Source organism: Balaenoptera ricei, chromosome 17, assembly GCF_028023285.1.
Source record: "Balaenoptera ricei isolate mBalRic1 chromosome 17, mBalRic1.hap2, whole genome shotgun sequence".
In the NCBI taxonomy this organism is placed as follows: Eukaryota; Metazoa; Chordata; class Mammalia; order Artiodactyla; family Balaenopteridae; genus Balaenoptera; species Balaenoptera ricei.
The window spans coordinates 13,786,829-13,812,656 of record NC_082655.1 but is presented as its reverse complement, the minus strand read 5'-3'; the positions used below and the strand labels follow the sequence as shown (position 1 = coordinate 13,812,656).

General features: G+C 45.0%; 1 protein-coding gene across 19 annotated transcripts in view; it reads right to left on the bottom strand.

Annotated features, from left to right (window-relative positions):
- The window catches only part of LRATD2 (LRAT domain containing 2), a 714,718-nt gene extending 701,254 nt beyond the window's left edge, over window positions 1–13,464 (bottom strand). For 17 of the 19 annotated variants that reach the window (XR_009498431.1, XR_009498437.1, XR_009498433.1 and 14 more), the window contains exons 1-2: window positions 13,043–13,464; window positions 11,275–12,506 (exon numbers count right to left, since the gene is read on the bottom strand). Coding sequence is in view for 1 of the 19 variants with exons in the window: in XM_059901600.1 (XP_059757583.1) it covers window positions 11,472–12,410 (939 nt within the window). In the remaining 18 variants the exon portion in view is untranslated. Of the gene's footprint in view, window positions 1–7,693; window positions 12,507–12,951; window positions 12,976–13,042 lie in introns of those variants that run through there. The other 2 variants (XR_009498442.1, XM_059901600.1) reach the window with 2 other exon arrangements.
- Window positions 13,465–25,828: the final 12,364 nt, after the last annotated feature.

The following is a 25,828-nucleotide window of genomic DNA, read 5'->3' as shown; positions in this document are numbered from 1 at the left end:
GTGAGCCACAACTCCTGAGCCTGCGCGTCTGGAGCCTGTGCTCCGCAACAAGAGAGGCCGCAATAGTGAGAGGCCCGTGCACCGCGATGAAGAGTGGCCCCCGCTTGCCACAACTAGAGAAAGCCTTCGCACAGAAACGAAGACCCAACACAGCCAAAAATAAATTAATTAATTAATCAATTTAAAAAAAAAAAAAAAAAAAAGACACATGCACCGCAATGTTCACTGCAGCACTATTTACAATAGCCAGGTCATGGAAGCAACCTAAATGCCCATCGACAGACGAATGGATAAAGAAGAAGTGGTACATATATACAGTGCAATATTACTCAGCCATAAAAAAGAACGAAATTGGGTCATTTGTTGAGACATGGATGCATCTAAAGACTGTCATACAGAGTGAAGTACGTCAGAAAGAGAAAAACAAATATCGTATATTAATGCATATATGTGGAACCTAGAAAATGGTACGGATGAACCGGTTTGCAGGGCAGAAATTGAGACACAGAAGTAGAGAAAAAAACATATGGACACCAAGAGGGGAAAGCAGCAGGGGGTGGGTGTGGTGGTGGGATGAACTGGGAGATTGGGACTGACATGTATACACAGATGTGTATAAAATGGATGACTCATAAGAACCTACTGTATAAAAAATAAATAAAATAAAATTTTTTTTTTAAATGGGAGAATATATGCAGATAAAGATATCTGAAAGTTTACAGAAAAAAAGTCTAGAAGGAACACACAATACACTTAATACCAATAACCCTTGGTTAGAGGTGGAACAGGGTGAGAAAAGGCAGTGGAGGATATCCTTCACTTTTACTATGTATACTTTGGTATTTGAACTTCTTTTATATTAAGCACATATTTTTTAAAATATAAAGTTGGGAATTCCCTGGTGGTCCAGTGGTTAGGACTCAGTGCCTCTACCGCCAGGGGCCCAGGGTTCGATCCCAGGTCGGGGAACTAAGATCCTGCAAGCCGTGTGGCACAGCCAAAAAAGTAAAATAAGATATAAAGTGATAAAATTACATTAATAAAAATACCCATAAGCTTAAACTGCAGGTAGAGAGAGACATTAACTAGGGAGGTAAGAAAGTGATCATAGCTTTGTGATGATATCAAAGTCCAGAGCTTCAGTTCTTCGGTTGTCAGGTTGGGTAGAAACCAGAGTCAAATGCACTTGGGTTGTTGGTATGTATGTGTGTGTGTGTGTGTGTGTGTGTGTGTGTGTGTACATACATATTTATGATTTTCTCCCAAACACCTGGGGCCAGATGGTGTTAACCATTACGAAACCAGATGTTTCACCACCTCTGACCATCTTAACTCTGATTAAGTTTGTTTGGCTTAACCTGCTCCAATCTGAAATTCATCTGTGAGATTTTGGGATTGAGTCATGAACACTGGGCAAAACAGAAAAAGAGAAAATGGATAATGATAGCAACCAATCCCTGAGCATATACCTTCCTGCCAGGACCACTTCTGGGTGATTTATGTATATTACCACTAACTCCATAACCCTGCTTGATAGGTGACATACTATACCCACTTTACAAATGAATACAATGCAGCCTCCCAAGCCAGGGGAGGTCATCTGTCCAGGTGGTGTAGCAAGGGAGGTGCTGGGGTGTCAGCCCAGGCTTAATTCCAACTATAGGCAATGTTTTCCCCAGTGCCTCTCAGCTCCCTCAAAACACAGAGAAAGCAGCCTCAATCCTCACCATGTTGGAACTGCTTGGCTATGCCCAAAGTCAGCTGGATAATGGTGCTAAAGATAAGAGAACACTTTGACTTAATATCCTTTCAGAGTTTTTGATAATGTTCCCTAGTTGGCTGAAATCTATATCAGCACTAGGAAAAAGAAAAAAGGAATTGCTAAGCAATTTAAAGTATTTGTCCTCAAAACCCCCTCCCCCCACCACCCACCCCAGCCACATACAAAGACAGATGTGTGTCTTACTCCTAAAATACAGGATTGATGAGATGTGAGCAGGATTATGTCAGAACTTTTATCTGATAATACCTCCCCTTACCTGCTTAAGTCTACCCAGGAAGCCTATCCTGGACCCTTCCCCACCCCACTAGGTGGGGTTAGTCACCAGACCCCCTGCCCCTCCAGTGCCACCATAATTCTTGATGCCTACCTATGCTCCACCATCACACTTTAATCACAAGATATTGCATTCATTGTTTGCCTGTTTTCCTCAGTGGAATGTGGGCAGGCACGTGTAGCATAGGGACCCTGCGGCATTCCTATTTCTAGCCCTAGCAAGTAGCACATTGCCTGGTAGGCCCCAATAAATACTTAAAGAATGAATGAACACAGTTCTAGCCAGGAATGTCCGTTGGAAGGGCAAAGAAAGCAGAAGGGCCCAGCAGAGAAGTGTCTCTTAAGGTTTGATAAGAGCAGCTGAAAATAGTCCAATTCTTAGCTTGGGAAGGGAAAGAAATAAAGAAGACGTCTTGTGTAAAACTCCTTTGTATGATACTATAATGGTGGATGCATTTGTCAAAACCAATGAATGTACAACGCAAAGAGTGAAAACTAGTATAAACTATGGTTGATAATGATGAGTCAATATTGGTTCATCCATTGTAACAAAGGCACCACTCTGATACCCATGTTGATGGAAGGGGAGGCTGTGTGGTTAGGAGGGGGGTTATATGGGAATACTGTGCTTTCCACTCAATTTTTCTGTAAATCTAAAACTACTCTAAAAAATTAAGTCTATTAGTATTTTTTTAAAGTAGTAAAATAGATGTCAGCACAAAGAACAGCCACCATGTGATGTTTTATGGCTTTATGAACAACCTTGCTCTTTCTCAAATACAAAAAGAAATAGACCCCATTAAAATAAAGTAGAATAAATCACGCCTATCTATTGAAGATAAAGAAGAATTCTCTCATGGGTATGATGTATTGGCCAAGAGTAGAGCCAGGTAGCAAAGAGAAATGTACTCGAGTGTGTGTGGGAGGGGGGAATGGGGGGAGGAATCAGTGTTCGAAAAGCAAAATTAAAAAATTTTAAACAAACAAAAATTCTAAACACTTTTTCCAAAATAAAGGAGACATGGATTAATTTATTTCTATTATCATCTTTTTCCTTATCCATGGCCCAGATTTGGACTTCTAATATGAAAGATCATAAAAAAATTTGCCAATTCTCAAAAAAAGTTTTGTGTACAGTTCCTACTTTTCACAATAAAAGCACTCCCTGAAATTCCATCATATTATTACTATCACTAACTTTTTTACATTTTACATATTAATTTTTTATATGAATGAGGTGAGGTTTAGGGTCATGGCCAAGGAATCAGTATTAATTAGTATTAATTATAATTAAGTAGAGCAACTACTATAACCATCTCAAAGTTGCACTTGGAATCTTGTCATAGACTCCTGCTCGAGTTGGGTGCTCCACACACAGAAACGTAGATCCAGGGTCCTAGAGGGTAAAGGGACTTCCTCAACGTCATATATTCTTTTTTTTTTTTCATATAAATTTATTTATTTATTTTTGGCTGCATTGGGTCTTTATTGCTGCGCTCAGGCTTTCTCTAGTTGCGGCGAGCGGGAGCTACTCTTTGTTGTGGTGCGCGGGCTTTTCACTGCGGTGGCTTCTCTTGTTGTGGAGCACGGGCTCTAGGTGTGCGGGCTTCAGTATTTGTGGCACGTGGGCTCAGTAGTTGTGGCTCGCGGGCTCTAGAGCGCAGGCTTAGTAGTTGTGGCGCACAAGCTTAGTTGCTCCGCAGCATGTGGAATCTTCCCGGCCCAGGGCTCAAACCCGTGTCCCTTGCATTGGCAGGCAGATTCTTAACCACTGCGCCACCAGGGAAGTCCAAGGTCATATATTCTTAACAGAGCCATTTGTGGCAGAGCCAACCAATATGGCCACCATGCCACACCTAAGTGTCCCATATGTGCTTGATTTACTATGTCTCGTGTAAGCCAGTGAACACCTCTATGTTGGAGGCACTAATTTTTAAATAAGTCAAGGTGGCTTAAAAAAGTCACTAACTTGGCAAGGTCACATAGCAGGTCAGCTGGAAGCAGGCCTGTGTGACCTGACCTCAGCCTGGAGGGGTAAAAAGAGTCACAAAGGGCAGAGAGAAGAGGGGCAGTTTGAGGAGGGACTGTCACAGTGCCCAGCCACAGGGAAGGGGGTGTAATTATGGGTTGGCCAATTTCACCCTAGCCCTGTCACTATTATGCAGGATGGATAAGGACGTAAAATTCCTCATGGCTGAGAGTTGCCTTTCCTCTTTTTCCTGCCTCTTTTTGCCTCCCAGAGTCACTTGCTCCAGAGTGGCTGCAACAAGAGTGAAAATATGTGTGCTACTCAGATCGTGCTGCATGCCGAAAGTTGGAGCAGAATAAGGTTCTATGCATTCTCCCAGGGTAAGGAGAAGGGAGGAGTGGCCAAAGGGGTGGAAGTGGTCAGATGATTTCTCTGTGGAGGAACCATGGCCTAGGGCTTGGAAGACCAGCATTCCTGCTCCTGGCCAGAAGCAGTCGATTATTAGCTACGTGTCCATGTACAAATCACCTCATTTCTCTAAACCTGTTTCCTCAACTATTAAATGAAGATATTAGTATCTGTCCAGAAAGGCTATTGTGATGATTAAAATAGGACAGGGCAGGCAAGGTGACCTCATCACTGTCAATATTACTATCTATTGCAATAATCCCTTCTTATCCCCTCTTGGCTCTCCAGCACCTAGCAACTTAAAAGTTCACAGGAAATAACTTGTTTAATTAATGAGTAAACATATAAAATGTAGAAACAAGTTAAATGGTTCTTCTACTAAAGATCAAAGCTCAAGAAACATTTCAAACACTACAGCAGTAGCTAAACAACTTACGTATTAACCAGAGTTATTTAGCTAAGAAATTCTCCAAGACTAAAGGGAAGACTTCTCTCTCCCAGACAGTAACTTTATTTTGAAGAAGGCTTTTGAACACCTATAATATCCCAGATTTTCTCTAGTTAATCTCAGTAGCTAATGATCTGGGCTTTCTGTGCATTGTTTCATTTTGGACTCAAAAACAACCATTTGAAGTTGATACTATTATTATATTATATTACATGTATCATATATTATGTTATTTTACAAATACAACTGATATTCAGAATTGAATTGACCAGTGCAATAAGCCACATTGCACATAGGAAGAAATAAAGTTTCCAAGCAGGTGTCTCATTTCTCCCAAGGTTACCAGCAGAGCCAGAAGTAGAGAAACCCAGGTAGTTTGACTGTCAAGCCTTAACTGCTATTTGATTCTGTGGGCCTAGGACCAGACCCTCTACCTCCAGTTTAGCCTAACAACTGAGAATCCTCAAAGTTATGAGGTTAAAAAGGCGGCACGGAATATTGATAATCAAACCTTGGGAGTTAATTACATTGTTGCACAAGTTTCCCAAAAGAGCAGTGAGCTAATCTTTTGAGTCATTTATGGCCACACTAGACAAGGCATGAGAGACTGTATTATACCAGTGGCTTGTGTTAGCCAACTGTACAAAAGAGCCTCTATTTCAATCATGGCTCCAAGGCTATGGCGCGCAGGCTATAAAACCTCTTGCTCCCGCTTACCTCTGTTCCCATCAAGCCCAGCCTGGCCACTTCTCCTTTCACTTGCACTGGGCAAAGGCCCGAATTCACACACATCATTACCTGGCTGCCAATATAAGCCATCAATAGCATGAGCAGTACAGCCTCTAGTTCTGGAAGAGGGGAGGACAGAGTCACATTTGCTCTCCCTGTTCAATCCATCCTAAAGACCACCGTGACTTCACCTCTTCAAACCACAGTCCTGACATCACCTTGAGTTAATAGGAGGGCTTTCTAGACCAACAAATCCCAACCTCCAAATTCATTCATTCACTCAAACTTTGAGAGTATCTCTGCCTGTTCCTGTGTTAAGTGTCAGATACACCGAATTAGACAACAGGTTGCAGAAGGGACCCCAAGGAGAAATGGCTACCACTGGAGCATTAAGCAAAGGCATTCTGAGACCACTCACCATTCATCCATTCACTCCCCAGCCTTCCTCCCTGAATTAATGTAATCAGTGTCCACTCTGAAGCACCTGGATTTCTCCTCTACCTCTTCCAAAGTTCAGCATAAATGCATCTTCAGGGAAGCCTACTGACTCAGGGATGGAGAGAGAGTCTCTCCCTACACCCCGCACATTTCTTTCACTGCACCTATCACATCTCTAAATTCCTTCTTGTGAAGATTTTGGTAGTAAGTAGTTATCTGTCTTACCTATTAGAAAGTAAGTCACATGACGGACACTGTGGATCTGGTTTACCTTAGGCAATGGAATTTAGGAGACTCTCCATTAAATACTTCATGAATATTAGTTACATCCTTCCCTCTATCATCGTTGTACCTTCAGGGCTTTGATCTGATTTCTCCAATTTCTCTGAGTACTCCAATTAAACCTACACATATCTGCTTTATTTGAATACCGATCAACCATCAGCACTTCACAGGACCACCTTTCATTATATTTGTTCTACATGTATGAGTGAAATTTGATTTCCCCTTAGAAACAAGCTCAGGGGTAGAGATTTTCTAAGGTTTTTGTTCGTCTGTAATCTTTATATGTGCTAGTATCTCGTCTAGGGCTCAGCATCCTTTAGCCCTTCATATTCAGTACCCTGCTGTGATTGCAAATCAGACACTAACCTTTCTTGCATCTACTGTGCAGATAAAATCGTGTTTAATAAGCAGTTTTTCCAGGAAACTCAGTAAAGGGAAATAAAAGCCCTTTTGCACACATTTTGGGCCTGTTCATTTTGGAGGTCCTTTTAAACACTTCCAAACATGTCATTTTCCTACATTAAGCAAACTCAGTCCATTTAGGAGAAAGAGGAACAGCAGCCTCCACCAAAATCACCCCAAAATATATGCACATTCTATATTAGGCTCCCTTCCCTCTACTTTCCTGTGCAATGAGAACCATGATAAATTAAGGACAACCACTCTAGGGAAAAATGGTCTCACTGCTGCTTGAGCTCTCAATAACCTTCAGCATTCAACACTCTTCCTATTTAAAATCCTCACGGGAGCCTGTTGATGGAGCCCAGGTTTTTGAGCCTCACAGGACTGTGGTAGTGACTTCAGGTGCTGGTCTAAGGAGTGCTGGTGGCCTCCCACACACCAGTCCCAGAGGACACATCTGATCCTGTACCTACTGCTGGCACCTGCATCCTTTATCATGTCAGCAGTGCCACTTGATCACATGTGCCTGTTTTCTGTAATTAAATCACTCAGCGAACCCATTCCCTTTGTCTGGGATTCTGAAACCACCTAAGACGCAACATGGGTTACTGATCTTATTACCAAATCTCCCCAGTACAGACTACAAAATGTGAGTGTGGTTTCTGGCAACGTTTGCATTGATCCTGAAAAAAATCAATGGGTATTGAAAATTTATGTTCACAAGCCGTTCTTCATGAACATGGAGCCTAGAAGCAATAGGTGATTAATTCCCACACAGTAAATGCAGGGAGGGTTTTCAGTCACTAAAAGAATTCATCAAAATGTTTACTGAGTAATGCAAAGATGAAACACACTTAATATTTCAGAAAAATTGCAGTTAAGCCGAGGAGCTTGGATTTGGACCAAAAATGGCAGAAAGAAAGTATACAAATGGAAAAAAAAACGTATATAAATAGAGTTAACTCTAATGAATGGTTTATTGGAAACCCTCAGAGCATTTTTCAAAAGGATTTGACAGATTCTATTGTAATAAGACATAGTGAAGAGGAAATGGTTTAAAAGATATCATCAATCTTTTATTTAACTAAGCACTTGCCCTTCATTTTGAAGGAAATGATACAATTTCAAATCAGAACCTCCTTCTCAAGAAGTGGTGTGAGAACATAACATTGATTTAACATACAATCTTCAACAAAAGTTAAGTTTACACAATTCACTAGGAAATAAAATACATATGAAATTTATCAAGTTAGCCAATGTAATTCTCCATGGGTCACAAGTATCGTTAAGAACAAAACATAATGAAAAGCTGAATAAACCAGTCAAGTTTATAGTTACCCTGATTTAAAAAAAAAAAAATTCACAAATAAAATGTAACTTTCCAAACAAATCCTTTCAATGATGATGATCACACTAGATTTTATTTTAATTTACAAAAAAACAACGGTTAGACAATCACAGAATATCAAGAGTCTTCAACACAGTGGATTCCATTTTGTTAAGAGAAAAAAAATAGAAAACAATTAATCCTTAAATCTTCTTCACTCTCCATAGCGTATATTGTAGAAAATTAAAGTTTTGCTTCCAAAAATATGTTTCCATGTGGTTATGGTGTTGTCGACTGGTGCTATTAGGGCCAGAAGCAGCAAAGACATGAGAAATTTAACTACTGAAGTGTCATTTTTCATAAAAACTAAAAATTTCCTTAAAGGTCTGGAGTAAAGTCTTCTGCTAGGCTTGTTAGTGCTATAAAGTCATTTTAAATGAAATGTGGAGTAAAACTACAAAAAGTATGAGTTCTTTCAATATAAAAAGTTGTGTAGCTGAAGTTGTAGGCTCCTTTGCCATACATAAGCAGTCTCAATAAAATACTTGCTCAAGTAAGAAAATATAATTTGTCTGATTACATTTAGCATCCGTTCCAGTTGGGTGTCCTGCTTATCCCTGCCAGAGTTTCTAAAGAACATTAGAATCAATATTCCTTGCCTTCAAAGAGCATCCGTAATTCACAGTACAAAACAGTTCTAGAGTCTTAGTCCTAAGGAGAAACAAAAATTATTAAATATATATATATATTTTAAAGTGCCAGATGTAGCCATTGCCTGGACATTAAAAACTCTTATCCACAACACTGCCATCTTCAAGAAAGATGCCAACAGCTGATTCAGTCCCCTTTCCTTGCAACCTTCAGTGGCTGGTTGGTGCTTTAATTTAAGCATGATGACCCTAATAAAACTTCCAACAGAATCACTGTTCCGAAGCAAAACGTACTTCACATCTCTGGTACCCTGTAAAAACACGTGATAAAGCAGCATCTGGAGTAGATCTTTCCTCTTCTAGATCATTTTCAAGCCCTGTTATCAAAAACCTCTTCTCTAGAGGGAGAATGCTACTATTGATATAGATTTTATAGGAGTTCTTCCTTCAAGTTGAGATTTCTCACAAAGCTGTTTGTAAAAGAGTCACTGCTGTCCCTCGGTGTGACCAATGACATTCACTTTCCATTGAGGGGTGAAGGAGGGAGACAGAGACCGGGCAGTGCAAAAGAGCTGGCTGGCTAGCCCAGAGCTGCTAGACAGTGCTGCTTGCTCTGTTCTTCTCTCTTGCTGTCTGCACAATGTCATTACATTCAACTTTCCCTTGTTTGTGTTAAACATAAAAGACAATCCAAATCTAGAAGGCTCTCCTAAATGTCTTTACCCACGTTTACCTTGCTCCGCTTTTCCACGAGCAAAAGAATACAAACACAAAGCTGCGAGATTATTAAACAAGAAAACTAGATCAACATTTCCAACAGGAGACTGACACTTCTCCAAATTCCTGGACCAGGGCTAAGTGTGGTTCATCTTTAACAGTGACAGGACCTGTTTGGGGATTCCTGTGAAAACAGGGAACATAGCTAATGCCCTTGTAATGAAATAATTTCATGTTGAGGTGCTATAAAGGTCTAGGCTTTTAAAAATTATGGCCTCAAATTCCCAAGTTTAAAAAAAGTACGTGTACAAGGAAATCCTTCAAGTTTTGTTGCCTTGATGTAAAGATCTCCAGGCAGGAGGCCTGAGATGGCCACCACTGTAGAACACTCAAGTATGAGTCTACTCCAGCTGTAAGAATTGGGTCACAAAGTGACTTGTTCAGTGTAACCTATAATGATTCCCAAAAGAAAAAAAAGAAACTTTACTCAACTTTTGAGACAGCATTAGCAATGCCAATGCGCAGCAGAGAAGGATTCTGAAATCAAGGGCACACATCATTAAAGAGCTCACATGAAAACAAAGGACAGACTGTACACATTTTTCAAAGCCTCAGAGTAAAGCAAACACAGCAGCAGATTCAAATAGTATCAGCCATACTGCTTCGGACAGATCCCACAATCACCAATCCATGCTTTAGGACTGTCACCAGATCTGGCGCTGACTACACCAGGTTGCATTTATTTATGATTGCTGTCACCCCTCTTCACTGAGAAAGCATTCTGAAGGGCTGTTCTCCAAGCGACAAGAAGACTTTACATCTTGAATTAAATTGCATCCAGTGTGGCTAGCAAAATAAACAACTACCACTGAAATATGCCTCAAGCCTAAGATTTTACCACCAGCAAAACAAAACTGAGTGAGAGGGATGAGGCAGTGAAGGAAAAAAAAAATTCACAGGACCACCACACCAAAGCCTTAAACTAAAAAAAAAAAAAAGTTACCTTCTCTATTCAGGAAGAGAGTCAGGTGGGGGAATGGACAGGAAACTGATTCCTGCCAGGGCAACCCTGTTTGGCTGTTTCTGTAGTGGATACCTTACGGGGTGGCAGCAGCCAACCTCCTGTGTGACCTGGGGATGAACACGGCCAAGCAGGCTTAATTAGATCAGAGACACAAAGGGCTATTCCCTCCTTTGATAACAAATACCGCAGCTGTAAGTGCCTACAATAGCAAGTGAGAAACAAAGGCAGCAAAACAGAACCAAAATTGAATCCTTCCTTTAGCTGGCCCTGACAATGATTTACATGTAACCTGGGAAGTGGCGAAGGCCCAGGAGACTCAGCTGGAAGCCAGCTCCAGAAGACAAATCGCTTGGGGATGGGGAGAGGGAAAGTAGCAAAATCTTTGTTTTGTAGCCCAAGTTTACTCAACTATTTGTTACACTTCACAGGGGACTGCTTGATTTCAGTCTGCGGCTCCCAGACCTGGTCCTGGTTTTACCAGCCTTGCACCCCAGGAAAACCACAAGATAAATCACCCCAGCTTCCCGGATCCCTCACACTGCTCTTTGGAGGTAGCACCACCACAAACCTGCTCTGGCTTTACTACAGGGCATCCTCCGAGCCCATGGCAGGAGGGGAAGCGGGCGGAACGCAACAGCAGGCATTGGTACTCCGAACTTTTCTCCACCCCTAAGTGCATAAGAAGCGTCGATATTTGGACCCAAGTCCAGCAGGGATTAAGTGTGTTGGCAAGTCCACAGTGTGCCTCACCCCGGGAAAGGAAGACAGATTGAGCCGGCGGGCAAGAAGCCGAGAAGCGCCCCCGGCCAAAGTGCTCCTACCTGCTCCCTCTTCCTCCTCCGTCCAAGATAACAAACTCAAGCCACAGCTGGCTGCGCTTTTCGCCAACTCTCCGTTTTCCAAACGGCCCAGGAGCCCAGAAGGGGCCCAGAAGGTGGTGGAGGAGGGAGTGAGAGGAGGGAGGGGGCAGCGGCTGCTACAACAGCTCCCTCACATAGCTCCGCTCTCAACTCGCCGGTCAGTGAACCACCGCCTCTCGGTCCCCCTCCTCCCGGGCGGGCGCGGGGGGGCGCCCGGGAGGCGGCGTAGTCCGCGCGGCGTCGCTGTCGCCTACGTCCGGCTCGGCGGGGTGCAGGTGCGTGGCGAGCTCCTGCAGCACCGCGGCGCGCCCGATCTGGTCGTTGCGCCGCTTCTCCATGATCAGGTCCTCCAGGCTCTGGAACTCGAGCGTGTGGCTACGCTGCGCAGAGAGCTGGATCTGCAGCCGGTAGGGCTGCTTACCGATGCGCAGCTCGCCGCCGATCTTGAATTCGCGCTTGCCGTAGCGGCACCAGGCGGCGAAGCTCTCCGAGTTGCGCCAGCTCAGCTCGCGCTCCTTGGCGCCCACGTGCGCCAGCGCGTTGCGCACCACGGCGCTGGGGCTCAGCGGCTTGTAGCGGTATAGATCGTTTACCACGCGGCCGCGCCGGCCCTGGCTCGCGTCCGTCAGGAAGCTGTTGCTCACCTCCAGCCGGTGCAAATGCACCACCTGGAAGTTGCCCACGTAGACAGCCCAGTGCGGGTACTGCGCCTGCGACACGAACTCCACCAGGTCGCCAGGCCTGCACTTGTTGAGCAGGTTCTCGGGCGTGTAAGTGCTCAGGGCCGCGGAGCCCGGCGCGAAGCTTTTCTGGTAGATGCACTCGTCGCGGTAGAACACAGAGCACTCCACCTCGTGCAGCCGCGGGTCATAGGGCTGCGGCGAGGGCAGCGTCAGCCCATCCCCGCCGTCGGGCAAACCGCCGCCACCGCCAACCGGCCCCTGGGGCGGCGGCTGCGGCTCCACGTCCTCGTCGTCATTGGAGAAGATGTAGGAGACCCCGATGCGGGGCCCGTCGTCCCGGTCCACGCCCGTTGGGTCGGCAGTGGGAACTTCCTTATAACTTAGGTGGGTCAGTTTCTCCACCTGGTTGCCCATCACGCTGCGGACACACGTTCACACCGCCGTGAGAGGAGAAAGCGAAACCACCACTAGGGTCATTGGCACAGGTCCCCGGACAGGGGCCCAGACCACCTGTTGGGAGAGGAAGGCAAGGAAGCCATGTAGGAGCCCTTCCGTGAAACGTGCGATTTGTTCTTAAGAGGAGGAAGAAAGGTTGGGAGCCGGGCACCTGGAGCCATTTTACGGGGAGTCTCAGATGTGGCGAGCTTTTCCTCACTTTTCCGCCTCCAGGGTCACGGTCGCAGGAGGCCGGGCAACTCCAGCTCTCCCCCGCCCCCATCCCTTCACCTCGCCCAGGCAAAAGCCCATTGCATCAGCGACTCCTACCGCTTCCGCCAGCGCCCTACCTGCCAATCCCAAGCAGGAGGGAGAAAGGAAAAGAAACTTTAATTCCCCTTTCCTAGCCCCCTCCTTTCACCTCAGGCTCCTAAGTTAGCCCCAGAGACGCCCCCCCATCCATCGCTGAGGAAACTGACTAGGACCCCGCAGCGCGGCCCGGGCAGGTGAACCGCCCTACCTGGCTCACCTGCGGCGCTTTCTCCTCCCGTCTTGCCCGCCCCTCCCCCCGCGCGCCCGCCCTCTAGCTCGGGTTACCTGCGCAAACTCACCCGCCTAGAGTTGGAGGCCGTGGGGAATTGGGAGGGGCCCCCCGCCGCACCCTGAGACTTCTAGGGCGAGTTTGCAGGTGTGGGCTCCGCAGTCTCTCCTCTCCGGGCGCCAGCGGCTGCGAGGCTGGGCAGGGGGGAGCAGCGCATGTCTTGCCACCGCGGCTACGCAGCGCCTCAAGACTTGAAGGTGGGGAGCGGCGCCTCTAAACACAGCACCCCTTCCCTCCACCTGAGGCCGCTTTTCCCCTTCAACCTGTTCTTGGGGGAGGTGGGGCTCTCTAGAAGGAGGAGAAGGAAGCAGCCCTGGTGCCCCGCGGCGGCAGCTCCCGCACGGGCCGGGCGAGCAACAAGCGCCGGAGCGGGAGAGACGGGATTGTAGATCCGGCTCCGGGCTCCCAAGGCGGGAGAGCAGCCCCTGGCATTTAAAGACACAGCCGCTCGCTCCCGGAGCCCGGGTCTTTCCTGCACGGCGCTGAGCCTCAGGCATCCCCGCCTCCGCCCCGCCCACACGGGCCACGGGGCTCCGCCCAGGCCACGCCCCCGCCCCGGAGCGGGTTTAAATCCCGCCGGTAAATAACCGACGCGCCGACTGGATTGGCGGTCTTCGCGCCTAACCAGTAGGATCCCTGCTTACCTTCTTAGAGCGAGACCTTGTTGTGGAGTCCTCGCTGCTTGCTCAGGTCGTATGTTTCGGAGCTGTGAGCTTTAAAATGGAGTTGGAAAGCAAACGCCACCTGCCAGTGTAGAAAGGAGAGAGGGATTAAGAGTTTGGTGTTTGTTCCGTTTCCCCTTCGTCTCTTCATCCCCAGAGTACCTGGAGAGGGAGGAACAGTCATTAGAAAGCAAACAAACTTTTGCTTCTTTCTTTTCTTTTCTAGAACCGATTTCTTGCCAAAGGTCACAGAAGAGAATTTTGTACTAGGACAGCTGGAGAAGTGCTTCCGTTTAGAGGTATTACCAGAATAAGCCCTGTGAAACTTTAAGATAGAAAAAGAAAAAAAATTTTCACAGAAAGGAAACAGTATAAAACAGAATGAAGACTTAGTTACTGACTTGGTTCCAAGACCCGGGCTCTTAATAATATCCCTCGAAGTTAGTACAAAGTTGATTTTATAACCTCCAGTGTTGTTTTGAGAGTTACCAGTTCATACATGAGATAGTGAAAGAAAGCATTCAGCTCTGCTTGTTTATTTTGGGGGTAGAGGATGTAGGAATTGCCTAATTGGCTTTAAGAACATATTAGCAGAGGCCCTCGGTGGATATATTTCCTTCCTGCTGACTTACAGAAGGAAGTGACAGGAGAATAGTATTGCCTATTAACCTCCACTACAAGAGGACAGTTCCTCCCTCTCCCCTCTATGTTGGTTTTGTTTCTTGTACCTAAGATGGAAGCTACCAAAGTGGTTTTTCTTATTTTTATTTTTTTATTTTTTAAAAAATGGATTGGAGTCGGGGTGGAGGGATGACAATAAACAAGCTTAGACTTTCACTGGAACACCCAAAGTAATTCTTGGTGGAATTAAGAATGCAACTCAAGACCTCCTCTACCCTGTTTTCCATCACTGTTTCTTTTGACTCAGTTTTTCCAGGTAACACTATTATTCAGTGTGTATACCGACCAGTGGAAACAGGAATATACTAACACCACTGTGATCCTTTTTAGTTTGAGGGGAAAAAAAAGAAAGAAATTAATCTACTTACATACTTTTGAGCCCCAACAATCAATATTGGCAGGGCTGTGATGGAAGTTAGTCCTTCAGCAAGTCTAAGATCACAGTATAAGTTAGACCAAAAAGAGACTTCTGTATGTCTGCTGTATAGATTAAGTATTTTCCGACCAGCCTCAGGCATGTGTGACCAGATGAGTCTCCTCCCTGGACTTTTTGATAACACGTGCTCTGGGAGCTGCTGTTTTACTTGACTAGTATTTGCCACTAGCATGTGAGCTCATGTAGATGCCCATTTTACAGGGAGGGAGGGGGTTTAGACTGAGAGAGGCAATGGCAAGTCATCCCATGTCTGTTAGACTGGGGAACGTCTGCTACCATCAGCTGTGGTAGGCCACTTTGCCCCTAGGTGGTACTGGCTAGTTTGCCTGGTGATGGGGGGAATCCACAGAAGGACACAGTAGTATGACAGTTTGCTGCCAGCACTCTGAGGCACAGATCTAATGAGTAAGGAAACAACACCTTGTTGTCCAGGTGTCTACCCTATTGCCTTGATGAGCTCTGTTCAGATACACGGTTGTGGCTCAGCAACAGTTCTTGAACTGACCAACTATAAAGTCTCAGAGGGAACAGGCTCTGAGTCTTTTATATCCCAATGCCTGGCACTCAGTAAGTGCTCGATAAATGCTTGATGGACGCTTTAGGGGAATTCTTGGACATATCAATAGCCTGTCTCCTGTGTAACTTCTTCCATGAATGCCTGTTTAGGGCCCAGCCTCCATCTGATCCCCCAGGGCTCTTGGTCATAGGTTACAGAATGGCTCCCAAACATGCTTTGCTCATCTCAAATGCTTGTTTAATAAATTTAAATTAACTGTCAATAATTTGGAGACTTGGGAAATCTCACATAAAAACTCAGATTTTCAGATTCACTTGAAAGTGCTAATGTATGAGACCATTGGGCCCACATTCCAGGATGGCAACAAAAAGCTAGAGCTGAGCAGTGGTTGCCTTGGAGATGAGATGTAGCCTCCAGTTGGCCCCAGTCCCTGTCCTACCCACCTCACCTACTAGTTCCTTGACTGGCCCTGGGAGCCTCTGTGTTGGCCACCTCTGCCATCAAATTTCTACATTATACATTGTATCACTTGATTATATGTAAGTCAGCACTTGATCACATAGCATCTGGTATTATTCTTTAATTCATATATTTAAAATGTCTTCTAAAGAGAGCTTGATTCACAACTTCTTTATCCATTCATCTGTCAATGGACATTTCGGTTGTTTCCATGACCTGGCTATCGTAAATAGTGCTGCAATGAACAGTGGGGTGCGTGTGTCTTTTTAAATTACGGTTTTCTCAGGGTATATGCCCAGTAGTGGGATTGCTGGGTCATATGGTAGTTCTGTTTTTAGTTTTTTAAGGAACCTCCATACTGTTCTCCAAAGTGGTTGTATCAATTTACATTCCCACCAACAGTGCAAGAGGGTTCCCTTCTCTCCACACCCTCTCCAGCATTTATTGTTTGTAGATTTTTTTTTGATGATGGCCATTCTGACCAGTGTGAGGTGATACCTCATGGTGGTACATATATACAATGGAATATTACTCAGCCATAAAAAGGAACAAAATTGGGTCATTTGTAGAGATGTGGATGGACCTAGAGTCTGTCATACAGAGTGAAGTAAGTCAGAAAGAGAAAAACAAATACCGTATGCTAACACATACATATGGAATCTTAAAAAGCAGTACTGATGAACCTAGTGGTAGGGCAAAAATAAAGACACAGATGTAGAGAACGGACTTGAGGACACAGCGGGGGAAAGGGAAGCTGAGATGAAGTGAGAGAGTATACACTACCAAATGTAAAATGGATGGCTAGTGGGAAGCTGCTGCATAGCACAGGGAGATCAGTTGGATGTTTTGTGACCACCTAGAGGGATGGGATAGGGAGGGTGGGAGGGAGGCTCAAGAGGGAGGGGATATGGGGATATATGTATATATATAGCTGATTCACTTTGTTGTACAGCAGAAACTAACACAACATAGTGAAGCAATTATACTCCAGTAAAGATGGGGGGAAAAAAAGAAAAACAAATATTGTATATTAACACATATATGTGGAATCTAGAAAAATAGTATAGAGGAACCTATTTCCAGGGCAGGAATAGAGATGCAGATGTAGAGAACAGATGTGTGAACTCCTGGGTGGGGGGGGGAGGGGAGGGTGGGATGAATTGCAAGATTAGGTTTGACATAAATACACTACCATGTGTAAAATAGATAGCTAGTGGGAACCTGCGGTATAGCACAGGGAGCTCAGTTCGGTGTTCTGTGATGACCTAGATGGGCGGGATGGGGGGTATGCGAGGGAGGTCCAAGAGGGAGGGGATATATGTATACGTATAGCTGATTCACTTCGTTGTGCAGCAGAAACTAACACAACATTGTAAAACAATTACACTCCAATAAAAAAATAATAGTAAAGAGAACTTGATTCAAAATATATTTCTTGAAGACCTACTAGGTACCTGTTAGTCTTAAACACCACACATTTATTCTACAAGTACAACAGGCACTATGTTAGGTTTTGTAGGTATTCATGTCCCCATGAAATATATAGACTCCTTAAGACAGTGTGCCATGTCCTACAGGAAGGGAAAGTAGAGGATGCTGAGGGGAAGTTTCAAGACATGTAGATACAAAGGTGAATGTTAAAGTGCCTGCCATCAGGGGCTTGGACTAGGGTGACACAACCCTAAAATTAACAATGACATCTACCATTGAGTGAGCTCCTAATTCTGTTATAAAAGACAATTCAGTTTAGAGAGGCTAAGTGACTTCTTCCAGCTGGTGAGATCTCACAGGTCTGCTTGACTTCAAGGCCTGTGCTCATAACCACTTTGTTTTAAATAGAGACAAATACATTCTTCAATATTTAACAAATATTTGAGTGTCTGGCTTTACTGGGCTCCAGAGATAAAAAGCCACAGACTCAGTAGACAAAGTCCTTTCTCTTAATGGCTTTTATGTGTTGACAGGAGGAGACAATTGACAAGTTTAAGTAACTGTATATTCCTTTCTGAGAGTGATAAGGGCCATAAAGAAATAGACTAGGGTAATGGGGTTGAATAACTGTGGCTACAGAGGGTGGCAGGGGTGAGGTGGCCTACTTTGGATAAAATGGTCAGAGATGGGCTCCTAAAGAAGTGAAACTTGGGCTGAGACTTGAAGGATGAGAAGGAGGTGGCCTTGGCATTCCCTCCACAGGGAACACCAAGAGCAAAGGCCTGAGGTGAGAAGGAATTGGAGTGTTTAGGAAAAAGGGGGGATAAAAGGTTGCGACTAGAGCACAGTGAGAAGGTATGTGATAAGGCGGTGCAGTTAGAGCCATGGGAAAGCTTTGGGGGTTTAGGGTTGTCACTCTGGCTGCCCTATGGGAAATGGACTGTAAAGGGATGAGAGAGGAAGCAGGTCCTATAAATGACCAGGCCATAGGGAGGAAAGGCCTTCCCTACAGATGGAGCCTCATGAACAAAGGATAAAGCCACCAACGCACCTTCCCTGAGAGCAGCCATTAGATTCAATTCAAACGTTAGATTTGAATTCTCAGCCATACTGTAGCTTCGTCCTCCCCCAGCAGTGACCCAGGTGTCACATTCCACACACCTCCTTGGAGGAGGCACTCAATAAAAACAAGTTGTGTTGAATGCCAGTTAATTACTCTCACAGTATTCCTGTCCAGAGCAGAGGGGAATAATTGAGAATAGATGTTTCTACCTGACAAGACATTGGCTCCCGACTCTGCAGGTGTAGTGGAGATCTCGGTTTAAATGGCTCGACCCAAGAATGTACAAAACAGGAGCAGGAGGGCAGAATTATCTGCTTAGGCAGTCTGGAACTCTGCCTGTTCCCAGGGCCGGGCCCCAGGCTCACGGCAACGGCAGATAGCTGAGTGAGTTTGCTGGAAAACAGGTTCCTCCACAACTTCCTTGTGTTGGGAAACTTCCAGACTTCCCCGTGCCTGTTACCCACAGCTGGAGTTCTGTTGAGACATAGAAAGTGAGTGGTAGCAGAATGAAAACACATGACCTGGGTTGGCGTCTTGTTTGCCAGGTTCATGACCTTGGAGCCGTCCCTTACTTGCTCTGGGCCTCCTTTTCCAAACTCTAAAGTGGGGCTCATGATCCTATCTGCCTCACTTGGGAATCGTCATATGAGACAGTGTATGTGGAAGCACCTCGAAAATCCTAAAGACTGTGTAGATGCCACGTGTTATTTACACTTACCAAACCCTAGGTTAGGGCCGTGTTAGAGCCAGATGATGATTTTAATATGCGGAGCCAAAGAATAACCATTTGTTACGGGCATCAGCTTACTAAATCTCCATACCAATCCTGTTTCTTTACATTTCCCAGATAAGAATACAAAGGCTCAGGAGTATGAATCTTATGGATTATAAGTGGGAGAAGCTGGATTCAAATCCAAATCTGGCTGGCTCCAAGTCCATACTTTTCACGCCATGTCAAGCTGCCTCAGGAGTACCAGCATGTGCGTTGTTCATCCAGACACTGGCCAGTCTGAGGACCAGGGGGCTGCTTTGTCTTCTGGATGTAGAGTGACCAACTTGTCACAGTGTGCCCAGGACGATCCTGGTTTCACACTGAAAGTCCCACGTCCTAGGCAAACTGGGACACTTGGCTGCCCTACCTTGGTGGCTCCCTATCCTGGTCATTGCTTTTTCTGCCCCTGAGCGGATTGGGGATATTGCTGGGGGTGGAGCAGGGAAGGGGGAGGGGAGAAAGGAGAGTCAGGTGTTCTAGTCCAGACCTCACTCTCATAAAAGGTCGCCATCTCCAGGCGAGGTTATGCATACAGCAGCAGCTACGCAAACTGGGTTATCCAGTAAAAGAGACAATAAATATTACATGCTTTTGGCATTCATTCTTTTTTTTTTTCTTTTTTACTTGGATTCTTTCCAGGAGGTGAGGGCTGGGCCTGTCTCTCCTTTGAGAGGACTAGCCTGCAGCTGCTCCCTCTCTCTTCACCCTCCCAGCCTGTCTTGGGCTTTAAAACCTGCAGAAACAGTTTTGCACTTTGGCTGAATGATTCCTCCATCTTCAGATTAAGGAAGGGAGCACAGAGGCTGCCGAGTGTCATCCTTTTCCTTGGCTTCTGCATTTTATTTCCTTTTCCCCTCAGATCCCCAGAACAGGCTCTCTCAAGCAGGCTGGGCAAGAGCTAGTCTGCCCTGTGGTTTGGGATGTGGAGGAGATGCCCTGAGAAGTGGTCTGGGGCTGTCACCCACCCCAGACCTTCAGCTCTCCATGCATTAATCCTGTGCCTAAATTGTGAGGAAGCTTTTAACCCTTTCCTGGAAGAGGGCTCACCAGTTGGAAAACACCGAGGCTTGTGCCTCCTGGAAGCTGGCTGTTTTAGGAGGCCCCTGACATTATATTGTTGATGTTGAACCGGAGTTTGATTTGTGCCCAGGAGTCTGAGCTTGTAGCTGGGCTCCTGCAGAAGCCTCATGAAAGATGCATTTCACCAGGTGGTTCCAGGGGAGAGACTAGCTTAAATTACAGCTCTACAAATCCAAATATTGGCATATCTGCAAATCCAAATGTAGGGATTTCAAAAAAAAATCTAAATTCTAAGAATCTTATTTTGCACTTCTTGTGCAAGAAGGGGAGGATGAGCTATTCAGAGAAGAGACAAGGCTGTCAATAACAAGAGAAGCTTCGGCAGAGCAAACCCAGTGTCCTTTTCTTTCCTTGGCCATTCTTCATGCTTCCAGGGAAGAAGAGCTCCGACAAGAGAGAGGAAGACAGTGTTTGTTCAGCGCAGCTTTCTGCAGGACAGATTAGGGGGACCACCCACCCAGTAACTGGGGCATTGGGCTCACTAAATCTGGTTGGTCAATTTCTGCCTGCTTTCCCCAAACCACTTCTAGGCCTGGGGCCAAGGGATCCTGATGAAGGACTCACCTCCCTATAGTCTATTCACAACACAGCAGCCCCCAGCAATCCTGTGAGATAGCGAGCCTAGCCAGGTCTGCTCAAAACTCTCTTATGGCTCCCTGTCTCCCGTGGAGAAAAGCCAAAGTCCTGAAGTCAAATCCGGGCTCTTACCCCGACACCAAATTAAATCTCGGAGACAGAGTTTTGGGTGAAGTAGAGAAGAATTAGCTTCATTGCTTTGTCAGGCAAAGGGGGTCACAGCAGACTAATGCCCTCGAAACTGTGTGTCCCAACCCAGAGGGGGTAGTGAGGAGTTTTATAGGAATGGTTCAAAGAGGGTGTGATCAGCTGGTGGACATTCTCCTGATGGTTTGGTGGTGAGGTAAGCAAGAGTCGGCATCATCAGCCTTCTGGTTCCAACCAGTCTGGGGTCTCTGTGCTTGTGGGCAGCAGACTGTCCTTAACCATTAACTGTTAACTTCTCCCACTTGGTGGGGGTTTCAGTATCTGCAAAACAGCTCAAAGATGTTGTTGTGTGTATCCCTTGATGGGGAACCAGGACCTCGTCCCAAGGCTGCACTATGGTTTCTCTTGACTGTTTGTTCCTCCCCTGTCTCTGCATCCCCTCCTTTCCCTAATTAACAACTACTTGAACCTGCCCATTGGAACTCAGGGAGGGTCATGGAGGCTGAATAAAGCCTGTTTCCTGTCATCAAAGAAATGGGGGACACACAAAGGCTTTGTGCCCAGGAGCCCCACAGGGTCCTGCTCGGTATCAGTCCCTAAAATAGCCCCACAGCCCTGCCTGCCTCCTTCATTACCCATCTGATGCCCCATCGCTCACACCTCCAGATGCACTGTCCCCTTGCTCTTCCTCCCCCGTGGTTGGCATGCTTCTCCCCCATGTCCTCAACATTTGCTGTTCCTTCTGCCTGGAACGCTTTTCCCCCAGGTATCTTCATGGTGTGCTCTTTAGTCTTGACTCAGATGTTAGCTTCTTGGTGAGCTTTCCCCAACAGCCCTATTTAAAATTTCAAATGTCCTCCCATACATACTGTCAACTGAAAAAGAAAAATGCACAACCTAAAAGTTGAGAATTATGTTTTATTCCTCAGGCTTGCTGAGAACTTAAGTCTGGGAGGCAGCTGCTCAGCCATCTCTGAGGGACGGCTACAAAAATGGTAAAGGAAGAGCCAAGACAGAAAGGAGCTTTTGCAACAAAAACCAGGTAGTCAGACCATCAAAAGATTACTGTTAATTAAAGAAAAACCAGACATCTCAAATTAATGAATTTAGCATTTTCCTATTTATGAGAAGATGCAAGAGTCTGGGCTCATTGAAACCATTCCTTTGATGTGCACCTTAACTATCCAGGGCTAGTATCTTTTTTCTTTTTTTTCCATCCCGAATCCCCTCAGGGTGCAGAGTCAGGGTGACTGCAGTGGCTGATGGCTTGATGGCTGAAACACCCTTTGTTTACTGATATGGCAGGTGACATTTGTCATCCACAATACCCTTTATCCTCTTTCCTGCTCTATTTCTCTATCACTTATTCAACTCACTTATCACCTTTTAGTATTCTATATACTTTATTAACTTATTTTTGTTTATTATCTCTCCCTGTTAGACGATACACGCTATGAAATCAGGGATCCTTGTCTTGTTTATTGGGTTCTCCCGACCTCCTAGAACAGTGCTAGGCTCAATACATTGTAGTTAAACGAATAAGTGAAAAGGCTTTTTATGGGTCATCTCTAGTCATCCTCACAACAGCTTTAATGGTGCGGGAATATTGTCAATTTACAGATGAGAAAATGAATTCTAAAATGTACTAAATGCTTAGGGTACACCAGGTACTGTACTAAGCAGTTGAGTTTCAGGGGGCTTAAGAAGTTGGGCCCAGGTAACACAGCTAAGTTCACCATGAAATTGTATCTCTGTACTGTCCAACATGGTAGCCAGTACTCACATGTGGCTATTAAGCATCTGAACTGAAATGTGTCATAAATGTAAGATGTACATCGATTTCCAAGAATGAGTACAAAAAAGGTAAAAGATCTTGCTAATGTTTCCATACTGATTACATGTTGAAATTATAACATCTTAAATCTATTGGGCTAAACAAAATATATTATTAAAATTAATATCTCCTGTTTCTTTTTACTTTTTTTAATGTGGCCACTATACAAATTTAAATTACATGTGTGGCTTGCATTTGGCTCTTCTAGCTGTTTCCATGACACCTTATGTCTCTGTCTTCAAGTATATTACCTCTTGGACCCTTGAGGGCAAGAGTGAGATGAATTTGTCTTTCCTATGAGGATAAGAGCAAAGATATGCAGAATGCATCAACAAGTCTCAAAAGCATTAATATACCTGTTATATACTGCTTGTGTCCCCCCCAAATTTATATGTAAAAGCCCTAACCCCAAATGTGATGGTATTTGGAGGTAGGGCCTTTGGGACATAACTGGGATTAGAATGAGGTCATGAGGATGAAGCCTCTGTGGTGGGATTAGTGCCCTTATAAGAAGAGGAACAGATACCAGATCTTCCTTTCTCTGACTTGTGAGGACACAGTGAGAAGGTGGCCATCTACAAGCCAGGAAGAAGGCCTTACCAGAACCTGACATAACCAGCACCCTGATCTTGGAATCCTAGGCTCTAGAACTGTAGGAAAATAAATTTCTGTTGTTTAAGCCACCAGTTTGTGGTATTTAGTTATGGTAGCCCAAGCTGCCCGAGACAGTACCTAAAGATGAATGCCTGTCTCTGGAGGACAGTAAATCTCCAGAGAAAGCAAATGGGCTAAAGTAGGCTCCAGGGGGATGTGTTTTAAGCAACTCCTGATAAAGCAGATAACCCCCTGCACAAAATTGAGAGTGGGGTCTGTGAAGAAGGAATTCCCAGTCTGATGGAGGTGGACGAGGCTGGCTGTCACAGAGCCAGAACTCCACCCCTAGCATTACTGAGCATCTTCTACTCCCTTTTACTCCCTGCCAAGCGAGCAACCTTCTAAGAGGCTTTCTGCTGCCCCTATAGACCTGCTTATAAAGATGACACATTGACCTAGTAATTACAGTTCTTTTCGCCATTCAGTAAGCTGCGGGGGCTGGTTTTATGTGTCTGACTCTGTGGGCTGAGTCTCTCCATTTTCAGTGGGTTGGCAGAGTTGGGTTTCTGAACTTTCGATCTTGAGGATCTCACCTCAGATGATAGAGAATTCATAAAGGTGGTACTAAACAAAGAAACAAGATAGTAGCAGCTAATATTTATTGAATGCTTACTGTATCCAGCACCACCCTAAGAGCCTTATATGTATTCACTCCTCTAATCCTTACCTGTGAGGTAGGCATTATTATCATTATCCTCATTTTACAGACGAGAAAGCAGAGGAATAGTAAATTTAAGGATCTTGCCCATGACAACACCACTAGTGATCTGCAGAGCCAAGATTCATATACAGGACAGTGCCATGGAGTAGGGGTAACCTCCTGCTACCCATCTTGCCCAGGCAGTAACCCATATGGCTGAGTTCCTCTGTCTTCATATTCCACACTCCTCTTGGTCCCGTCTGTGGGTGATGAAGCCATCGCCTTTGCATGTGTTCATAAGTCTGACTCTTCACCATCCTTCTGGGCTTATCTGCCAGTTTCCCAATCACCCTGTATGCCTCGGCCATTACCAGTCCTTGGTTTATGTTCATCTCACTCTTCACAAAGCTAAATTCCTCGCATTCTTTCTGCTTCCAATTAAGTCAAGTCTTTATAGAGAGCGAGCTTTGTTAACTAGCCTGTTACCCACCTCACTCTTCCTCAGCCCCTGCTTGTTTCCTACAAATGCCTATTACAGTAGTGATGGTATTTGCTTATTTGCTCGTCATTGCCTGCCTGTCTCTTCAGGAGTCCAGACTTTGACATGTCACTGTCACACCCTCAGTGTCCAGTGTCATATCCTACACACAGTAGATGCTTAACAAATATGCACTGAGTAAATAAATGCTTCTTTGGATTAGCCTGATATTTCTCATTCTGTATGTGTCAAGAGAAACAGCTCTTCAAAAAGGGATTTTTGATTTTCAGGTATGTGCTCAGGTTTGCAAAGCTAAGGTGTTAAGTGGAACCAGGAGGAAGCTTGATGGAGTAAAGTGGGTCAAGGAAGAGAAATGAAAAAACAAAAAACAAAACACAAGAAGAGGAAAGCAGTAAGGGCCTGTTATGCCTAGTAAGGAGAAACAAAGTTTGCTAAAGTTCATTGCATGAGGGGTTGACTTCCAGTTGATTGAATGAGTCATCTGACTGCAGTGGAGTAAAGAGTGGGATGGAGTTCTGTCTTTGCATGGTGAGGACTTAGCTTCGGTCTAGCGCTGCCCTGGGCCCTGTGGCTGGAGCTGAATGTGCACCAGTGCACCTGGCAGTCAGCTGCTGTGCCTGGCAGTTGAGTTCCAGGAATCCTCACTGAACACCTACGTTATGTCACCCACCCTTCCTACTTGCTGAACAAAGGGACTGAAACCTGATCTTTGCCCTCTGGGAGCTCACAGACCCATCACCCCAACTAGCACCTCCTGAACAACTTAGTAGATGATCAGTAAACATTTTTGAAGTAGTTGGATTAATGAGTGCGTAGAATAGGGCCTTTGCCTTAAGAGTCTTAAAAGCAGTTGGGAATGTCAGACAAGGGATATTTATTTAGAGACTGAACCAACAATATAACTACAGAAGCTATGTTGACCTAGCTTTTGCAAATCGGAGAGGCTATAACCACTCTGCACATACCTATTGTAGGGGAGGAAAAAAAGTTTTTGCTCTATGTATCTTAGGTTCCTTGGCTGGGGCCCTCAAATCAGACTGACAAAAGACAGATTAACAAGAGAAAAACAAATAGAAGTTTATTAATGTGTGTATCATGTACACATGGGAGCACTCTTGTGATAAGTAGATAAAGGGATATTAGAACTTGGGCTTGTATAGCATCTTAGCCAAGAACGATAATTTTGTAGAGAAGTGACAAGACAAAGGAAAAGGACTTTGAGCTTCTAGAGGCAGAAAATTGTGAGAATGCAAATATGTGGGGAAACTAATGGGGGATAAAAGCTAGTTAGTAAGGTTTGTTCATGTTGACCCTTTCTGGGTGCCATCTTGTCTCCAATGATAAG